The 10,138-nt window shown below is 41.5% G+C and overlaps 1 protein-coding gene across 1 annotated transcript; it reads right to left on the reverse strand.

Annotated features, from left to right (window-relative positions):
* Positions 1-209: 209 nt before the first annotated feature.
* On the reverse strand, positions 210-7,043 carry MCTS1 (MCTS1 re-initiation and release factor; the record flags this gene model as incomplete). Its single annotated transcript, XM_082004173.1, has 6 exons — positions 210-347; positions 2,466-2,533; positions 3,585-3,718; positions 4,839-4,936; positions 5,653-5,805; positions 6,790-7,043. The coding sequence occupies 6 exons, from the start codon at positions 7,041-7,043 to the stop codon at positions 266-268; spliced, it is 789 nt and encodes a 262-aa protein (XP_081860299.1). The 3' UTR covers positions 210-265.
* Between the last annotated feature and the right edge of the window lie 3,095 nt (positions 7,044-10,138).

The following is a 10,138-nucleotide window of genomic DNA, read 5'->3' on the forward strand; positions in this document are numbered from 1 at the left end:
CTACTCACAGTCCATGCAGGATCTTCCCATCAGGTATCTTCAGTCACTGAAGACTTGGGTTTAAGACAAAACAAAAGAACTGTAATAAAAAGAAATCTAGAAAACTATTGTAGCCTAACAGTACTTTTCGCATTCACTTGATTTATTTAGCATAGCCACAGAACAAAATAATTTGTACATTCAGTCACATTAAAAACAAGGAATTACAAAGCAGTCCACATTTAATCTAAGTGCATTCCTTTGGAGCAACACAGTTCCTTTTGTTTCACTTGTATGTCTTCATATGCCAAAGGCCATCATTTAAATAGTGGATATTTTCAATACCAATCCCTTTGTTGACCTTCTCACTGTAGAAGAAGGAAAAAGGTACAGAAGTATTAGCTAAGTTAAATATTAGAGCAGTACAAAATACAATATTTAAAGTAGAAAATGCAATATTTATGAATTGGAAGGGGAGAAGCTATCACAAAGTAAAAAAACTTGACCAGCAGGTGGACAACAAACAGTATTTGTTATTACATGCACCCACATTGCTGAATGATAAGATGACAATATTTGTCTTCCACATTTTGTCAACAACCTTCCACAATATTTTTAACTACTTCTTTGTGGGAGGCAGTTCTTCAGACAACACTTGCTATTTTTCTTGATTTTAGCACTTCTCTACCAAAGTAACACAGCAGTTTTATGTGAGTCCCCCCTCCTAGCAGAGCAGGTGGTGCAACATGGCTGGACTGTGGAATTTGACAAGTTCTGGTTCCATGTGTGCCACTGACACAGTCAAAGACAGGTGAGCTGCTTCACTGCTAGTTACAAGACATCTACCCATTCAAAGCATTACAAATGCTAAATTTCTGTGCCAAGGACTTCCAGCATGTCACAGACATACCATCCTTCTGTATCTTTTGAATCACGTCAACTTATGGTTATTTTGTGCATCTGCATTGGATTTGTGTTCATCTTTCATCCAGTATATTATTCCATGGAAAAAATCTAGTTTTGTCACAATAAACAAATCTAATTATTCTAGGACTGAGAACAACTTTCATTCCCCTGAAGAGTATCATTTACCATATTTACCCTAAGTGTTCCATTACTTACACAAAAGTAATCGGGAAGGAAAACGCTGCTATGTTAATTCCATGAACACATCATGCATCATAAGCACACCAAGTGACTGAAATCATACTGTTTCACAATTTTCTGCTTTAAACAGTATCACAAAAAGGCAGGCTAACAGGCTGCATAGATCAGGATCATTTCATTTTCCTCTCCAGTGTATGTGGCTTCTCACAGGCTGCAATGCTGCTGAATTTGAAGTTAGGAATACAGACAATCTTGGTTTGCAGTGGTCACAGCAGATCAGTCCAGTAGGACTGGGACAAAAGCAGCTATTCTTTCCTACTCTTGGAGTCTTTTGAAGGCACTACAAAGAATCCTGAGGAATGTAATTCCCCAACAGCTACAGCAGGTCCAAATCCAGGTTGCTGCAGTCCCACTCTATCCCTCTGTAACATGCTCCCACCTCTCTCCCTTGTGCCACCATTACAACTTAGTACCACAGAGTGACCCAGGACAGAAGATTATTTCACTGAGAATTATCCCCACAAGAAACAGTGACTCGTTCTCATCAAAACCACCTTCCTCACCCACACAAGTGCTAGACAGAGCTGGAACCAACACAGCCCAAACCTGCTGGGTGCATCTTATTACATCCTGCTGGAAGACATCATAGAACTTAAAATGACAATGTGGTTTAGCTCCTTATAACTTAGCACTATCTGAATGCTAAGAACAACCATCATCCGTTTCCATTTTCTGTCTCTTTTCCTTCTCAAATAGTTTTCAGTTCATGTTTATGCCCCAGACAGACCTCTACATTCCACAAAAAGCTTAGCTAAACTAATAAGCACATCAGGCAGGAATGCTGCATGTGGATACAACGCAAAGAAAAAAAGAAGGCCACGGACGAAAGCCCAGGTGGTCAACCAAGTACCAGCAGGACTAGTCTCTGCTGTCCCTGCAGACAAGGGAAAAAAAAACCAACCCACAAACACATCCACATTTTCAACCACCTCAAATCCACATTACATCTCTTGCCCAGACCAGGTAGTAAGTATTCTATACAGATTATGTTTTTGTTCAGCAAGATCTTTGAGAAGTATGATCAGAGGGCAAGAAATACTAACATTCAGAGGTAATATTAATGTTGTGTGTCTTAAAATCCATATTCACATGAAGGAACTACTTTGATTCCGCTTGGTAAAGAAATAAGTAGGGAAGATATTCCCTTTCTCCTCTTCCTTACCCAAATATTAATCAACAAAATGAAACCTTAAATAAATTCTGTACTTGAACAACATACACTGGAACAGTGATGCAGTAACCTTGACAGTGGTGCTTATATTCCAAACATAGGAATAATGACGTGGGACTGATTATATTTCAATTTTTAAAGCACTTACATGTCCTCAGCTGACATCTTCATTACTCCCACACATAATGCATGTTGTTTTCCCTCTGCCATTATTGCCTACAAATTACCGCTAAGGAAAACAGATTTTTTTTTTTTTTAAACTATTTCAGAAAAGTAAAAGCAGTATGAGGAAACAACTTTCCAAAGTTTCAAAATCCCTTGTTAAACTTTTACCCCTTCAGTAATTCTAGAGCTCTAGCTCTTAAAGATAAGCAAAACAATGCACTGCATTTAACAACTGAATCACAGTGTGTAGAACAAAGCATGTATTTATGAACTTCAAACAGCAATTACAGAAAAAGATCTCCCAGCACTACACTCCATTTCTTCCTTTCTGCCTAACACAGAGATAAAAGTCTCACCCTTTCTGGAACAAAACTGCATGTTTGTGGGGCCATTTTAGATTCCCAGGTACAGAAGAATTGAGATACAAATCTAAAAAAAACATGTAAGTACTGAAATCAGATGTGTTCTTTTCAAAGCTTCACAACATGGGATACCAACCACTGATCTTTTCCTCTAGCATCTAACAAACAACAAAAGCTTGGTATTACTAATGCTGTATTTGCTCAGGGTTCCTTTCTCAGTAATATCATAAGCAGGAGTGAATTAGCATACTTTCCTAATTTTACATATGCTAATTTCATCAGACACATAGAGCAAGTCCTGACTACAGTAAAGCTGATCCTAAACATCTTTCCAAATTCCCTAGGAACAGAAGCAAATTCTTCTAGAATTGAAGGAGATACAAGATTGATTAAGGAGGTGGGGGACAAATTACACTGCACCTCACCTATTTTTAAAGTTTTGCATAAAATCACAAAGGAGCTCCACGCATCAATTAGATTAATGGAACAGCATCCCACCCAACAGCACAGCAGGAATAATTATTTGGTTTCAAACATCACAGTAAGTAAAAAAAAAGTTAAGAACCATTTTAACCCAGCCAAATAACATCTGAACCCTGCAGCTCTTTTCAGATTACTAGTTATTCCATGAAATACCATCAAAAACCCAAAGTAATTCAGATTAAGATCAGCTGAGAACACAAGAACAGAAATTTGACTCATCACACAACAAGCAGTAACTCATAGTTAAAGAAGGATACAACAACAGTATCAACGGCAGCAGGGTAAAGTTTTGCTCCAGGAGATGTCAGGCCAGGGCACATTATATTAGCTCCACTTAGTACAAATTTAATGGCGCCTTTATCAACTTGCTGATGTGGTAGAATAAATGGGTCTAGGAGGGGAAAGATACAGCATTACAATTAATACAGTAAGATGACAACATTAATAACTCATTATCAAATCAGTTTAGATGAGGCAATTAGATAGATAGTGTGCTGCAAGGGTAGGAAGTTTGAGAAATAATTACCGGAGCCCCTACTGGGCTATACTGTCCCGAAAGGGTATTACAAGTGATGTTCTCCCAGACCGCATCTTTTATCTGAGATCCAAAGGACAATCCACCACTAGGCCTATGCCTCCTGCATACGTTTAACAAATCCCCCCAATGAAAACAATCATGTGAGTGCCCACATACCGAGAGATCGTAAAACCAAGGGGTCTTAAATCCCTCAAGTTACATGTATAACCACTTACATGAAAAAGAAGCAGTTTAATGTTAACAGGACAAAAAAGACAAAGATGCACAAAATTCATGAAGGCTGTCAGCTCTCCAAGCCATCCTTCAAGTGCAAGCACCTTCTTGAAGTATTTCAAAGACTGAGATTTGACTGAGTAACGTTTTTAGGGACACCTACGCTCATCCACATCAGCATAATACAATCAAGCATAAGAGTGAGAACAACAAGAAAAATAATGCAAGAGAGTAAACTGTAAATGGTACGCAGCATAAATTCTTACAGGAAACAAACATACTTGCTATGTTATATACGAAGTTAATTATTATTAAACTCATGATTAAAGAATATTTTTCTAGTAAGAACCTACAAGTATTTGGAAGGAAGCAAAAAGGGTTTAAAGGAAGACTTGCAAGAACAAAGATAAGGACTAACAACAGGAAATTTAGATTTCTGTCCTAGGGAAACCTTGCTCAAGATTTTTTGCAGAGCTTTGCACATTTAATTCTTAGAAATCAATGTTTAGATTGCTTAACATATAGCATTACAATAATTAAGGGGGAAGCAATCTATATAGGCACCTCAAATAGCAAAGCAATAAATTACAGTTGAGAAGGCATACTATATCTTTAAGATCTACTCTGGAGAATATATATATATAAAAAAATATATATATATATGCATGTAAGCAGTAAGTTCTTTTTGTTTGTACAGAAGTCCTGTGGAATCATGCGCTCACTCCTCTCTCCCCATCACCACCATCTTCAGGAAACTTACATTTGTGAAGCAGCCTTAGTGTTGGGTAAAAAATCCCTTCTCTTTGTCTGAAGAACAGCAGCTCCCCATTCACAGTGAGGATTTCTATATGTTCATGACTGCAAGATTAAAACAAAAATATTCCAATAGCTACTTAACACTTTTATACTTTAAATGAAATATTTCACTTCACAGAGTCTGGTCTATCTTGGCATCTGAGAATTAAGACAGTCAGTTAGCAAGAAAACTAAAAAAATTCTCTTTTTTTATGGCTTGTTCTTCAGCACTAGCTTCCTGCACACTTCCTTCCCCTTTAAAAAAAAGAAAGAAATCCACAAACATCCAGCTGTTCACAAACTGCAGTTCTGTGGGTTTTTTTCAAATGCAATACAAAGAGCGGACAAGGAGAAGGAATCAGCAAAAATATACTACCCTCTATATAAAAAAAAAGAAAATAATTCAGATAATATATGGAAGCCCAAAAATAGTAAAAAAAAAAAAAGCTACTGGAAGCTATCCAAACAAGTTTGAGCTTCCCTATCCCTAAAGCTGAATGCTTCTCTTCAGTAACAGGCTGATCCCTGGAGAGCCCCCAAATATGCTGCACATTCACTCCTAGGAAGCATTTTTGTTTTCCTCAAGTGTCCCGCTAGCATGCCATCAAGAGCGAGATGAGCACATGCAAGCTTTCTGCTTCGGCCATAACACAGACTATTATCTATATGAAATGAGAAGCCTTTCAAAACCACTAGGTTCATCTACTATACAAAAATAAACATATATAGGAAGCAATCCTAACACCTTGTAAGCAAGGGTTAAGAAAAAAGAAACTTACCATCTTACTATTTTGACTGGGTCTTTCTTTGGCATAATTTGGTTTAGCCATGGTTCAATAACAGGAAACTGGTCTATCAGCTGATTCTTAATACCTTTAATAACTGAAGTCTTCAGCTGGATGCAGTTTGATACATTCTCCTTTTCATCAAACCTGTCAAGCAAAAGTGTTTCAGAGATGCTCAGCTTGCTGCCTCAAAAATGCCGTACCTCAGCAGCATTCTTCAGAAACGTTTATAAATTCTCTGCAACACCTTCGCAGTACCACATCTGTCCAACTCTCAAATCTAGAATTTCACGAGGCTTTAATTTGTTCCCTGGGAACACTGAGATTGAGGAAGGCAGGGAAGTTCCCACTAGTAGTCTGCCTTAGTCCCTAAACTTTGTGTACATCCATGAAACATGTTTTTAGTCTCAAAAATACACCTTGGCACGCAGCATTATTTCATCTAGCTCGTAGAGTAGACTTTGCTGGTAACACTAACACCTATAGCCCTGTTCAGATGTACTTGTAAGCGTCCTCCACCCTGACCACAGACATACAAACTGCGCTTTGCACAACCCTAAAGTTCAGACAACTTGATGACTCAGCTTACTTTTTAGTTTTTTCTCTTTTAACCAGCAAACCCCCAAGCAGCCCCGGCCAGCACACCCGAAGGCGAAGCTGGCGGCTGAGAACGCGCCCTGCGCCCCGAGGAGGCCGCAGGGGCTGGCGGGGAGCAGGACCAGCCGCTCCCACGCTGCCCCGGCCCCAGCCCCAGCCCCCGAGCGGGACGCGGCCACGCCGCTCCCGCGGGCGCAGCGCCGAGCCCCGGCCCTCACTCCCCCCTCCCACCGCCCCCGAGCCCCGGCCTGGTGGGGGCGGCGGGTCGGGCCCCACTCACTTCTTGAACATCCTGGGGGCGGTGGGCGCCGGGCGAGCGAGGCAGGTGGGGGCCGGCCGGCGGGCGGGGGCGGAGGGCCGGGCGTGAGGCCGGCGGGCGGCGGCGCGGGCACCCACAGCCTCCGCGCTCCTTCACACGAGGCTGCCAGCCCACCCCTCCGCGCCAGCCGGAAGCGCCGCGCGCTTTACGGCCTGTCGCGCCACTCCATAACAACGGAACGCGCGCACAGCGTCACCGGGGCGGGCGGGGACTACAGTTCCCAGGGGGCGGCGCGCAGCGCCTGCTGGCCAGGGCGGTAGCCGGGCCGCTCCCGAGGCCCGCCGCTCTGTGCCGGTAAGAGCCACCGCGCCGCGGGACGGCCCTTCCTGTGGCTGCCCTCTGACTCCCTGCGGTGGGAGCCAGTGCGATCCAGTACTGCCATTCCTGTGCTCCTGACTCGGAACGGCGTGGCCTCCTTCTCAACCACAGCCCTGCCGGGAAGGACAAAGTCCACCTTTACACGGGTCATTTCCTACAAACCAGCACACCCGGTTAAAGCATTCAACCTGAGGGAAGGTGCTCTGGCTGTAGTTTTCTAAGGATGCCTGTAAACCCACGTTTGTCAGAGCACACGTTCAGACGGGGCTGGGAAGTTACCTCATTCTAAGGCCTTTGGCAGGTTCTTCTGCCAAACCGCAGCCCTTTGCACAGAGGCGGCTTCATCAAGGCTTTCACACGAACTAGGTGCTTGCTACTTGCAGAGTTGGTGCTGTGTTCCCAGGTAATATGTCACTTTTCATTAAAATAAACCTTTGGAGAGAAAAGCAAAGTGCTAATAACTGCTAACTTCATTTAAATGCAAAATGTGTTTAACAGCAGCAGCCACCTTCAAATTAGCAAAGCAGAAGCTATCCTCCCGCCAGCATCAGAACAGGACGCAAGATCCTGTCCACAGCATTCTGAGGGGGGCTGAAAAAAAGGCTTTTCTTGTCAAACAGCAGATACTGGTGCTGGCCAGGGAATTGGTCAGAGGTGACGCTGCCACATCCTTCAAGGTGGAGAAGGAGCAGAAGAAACCTGGCTTCCAGCAATGATCTCAAGTGCCAGAGAGATGGGTTCTGGTGAAGATGATCATGCTACATAGTGTTTATTAGGATCAAGTTCGGTCTTTCTTGGTGATGGCTACAGTAATTGTGAATATTAACAGAAAAACATAGATAGAGGGAATTTACCATACTGCTTTTTAACTCTTTGAAGAGCAGACATGCACGTTTTTGTTCTTTAGGCAGGCAGCTGCTATAGAAGTATACATACAGGTGACTGCTCTTGCCTGTATGTATGCTTCTGAGAGTAATGGAATTTCTTTTTAGAGTAATGGAAATGTTACCACTGGCATAAAGGGGAGAAGGGAGAGGACATAAAAGACCAGGTCATCATTTATGCTAACTATCAAGTTCTTTTTTCTATACAAAAGAACTTAATCAGCTTTGATACTAAAACAACTACTTAAAACCTAATACTAAAGAGTTACATCAGTCATACAAAGTAAAATCAAGCCTTTATACATGGTATCATTTATTCAAATAGTGAAATACAGAGTCAGCAACACACCAGTAACTTTTAAAATGGACAGGAATGAACCATGGCATTACATCAATATGCAGGCATTTAACTAATTGACACCGCCTCCATCTACTTTGTAGCATCACTAAAAATACTAAGCTGTAATCAAGAATTCAATTTTAACTGAAACACAGCAATATAGCTCAGGCCCAGATTAGAGAGTGAGAACAGGAGCTTATCATACCAACAAACTATTCCATACATTTTTTGTGCTCCTCAGAATAGCTTTTATTAAATAATACTTTGCCAAGTAAACAATCCTTGCAGCTGTGCTCACATTTATAAAACTGTAGTGAAAAATTCACTATACTCCCACCTTGAATGTTAGAAACACAAGGTAAACTTTTACCCTCAATGACCCCCAATAAATATGGCCCATCTCGCTGAAACCATCTGAACCGCTGGTTTCATGCTAGCCTAAGAGAGCAAGATTCATTCCTAATTTTCAAAAATGGCTTTTTGTTAACAGGAAGCTCTTATCTCCATTATTCTGCTACTTTGAAGCACCTGGACCACTGGCTCCCTTCAGGCCTGAGCTAACTTTGAGTTTGGTTTCAACTCCTCCGTCTTCTCTTCCCAACGCTTTTTGTTGGTGTAGCTGCAAGGCCAGCAAACTCCTTGCTCAATCTAAATTTGCTTGTACTAAGGATTTTTGAAAAAGGCTCTGAGTATCTAGACTGGAATTTCATAATACAGCTCTCATTATTCTGGTTCAGCCTCACTGCCAGAAAGCTGGTGGTGAGAACAGGAGTTTATCACACTAACAAACTATTCCATACATTTTTTGTGCTCCTTTTTTTTTGCAAACTTTGCTCTGTTTGCAGTGTCACTTTTAAGTAACAGAATTTTAAAAGCATGGTACCTGTATAAGACTGATAAAGCAAGAAGCACATCCAGCAAATGGCATTATAGCCCCTCCAACTCCTAGAGAACCTACTTTTCAGGGTCATATGCTAAATAGAAAAGATTTAGAACCTCTTCCCCCAGTATGTTTCAGTGGCAAAAGGGCAAAATCCATTGCACCCGGCTCCCTCCTGACCATGACTGGTCAGGAGCTGCGTATTCTGACTGATGGGACAGTCTCAGACTCCCACCTGAATGACTGCATGGACAGGTTAACTCTCCTGCTTCTCCAGGAAAAGGGACTTTTACTCATGTCTCCTCTTTTATAAACCAAATCGTTTTCACAAATCAAGAAACTGTAGAAATTTAAGACATCTTACATCTCTAGACCTCTTACCTAATTGGCTTAAGTGAACATGACAGTTACTGGGAACAGAGGAAAACTTGACAGCATAATCATGTAAGTTTTATTTACTTAGCAAACCTGTTTATTTCTGTTACATCTGACTGGGAATGTAAATTATTAGTGCTTGGGAACTATACAACCTGTTCTAAAGCCAGTCAAAAACAAATTGAAGCTTCTTTCGTTTTTCGTTTTTTGTTTTTCAAATCTGGAAAAAGGACTTTTCTACACATCACTAGCATTAGGCTTCAGGCCTCAGGAGCTGCCTGGCAGTTACTCAGATAGAAAACACGCTCCAGAAAAACCTCAGAAAAATTACATTCATAGCTCTCTGTACCACAGTTTCTGTCAAGACAAGTTAGTGTATCTTTTTCTATCAAAGAGAGAACTGCCAACAGCCTTCCCCCCAGGAGCTCTGCTGTCAGGAAGGCAGGTGTAAGCTCTCTGCTGAAGCCCTTGGAGAATCCCTTCTGGAACAAAACCTCATCGCTTGTTTGGCTACTTTTTCTGCAGCTATTTCTAACAGTGATTGAATCCTAACACGGCTCTTGGGGAGTTCACGTTTCCTTTGGTAATAGATACACCAGCATCAAACAAGAGCCACTGAAGGTCCACGATATCTATTTTGACTTCCAAACGTTTAAAAAAAAACAAAACCAAAAACAAACAACCCCAGGCTTTAGCCCAATGCAAATCCACATCTATTAAAATCGTACGAAAAAGCTGACACTAAATGATCGGTTATACATAAATGT

This window comes from Phaethon aethereus (genome assembly GCF_964289735.1).
Source record: "Phaethon aethereus genome assembly, chromosome: 10".
In the NCBI taxonomy this organism is placed as follows: domain Eukaryota; kingdom Metazoa; phylum Chordata; class Aves; order Phaethontiformes; family Phaethontidae; genus Phaethon; species Phaethon aethereus.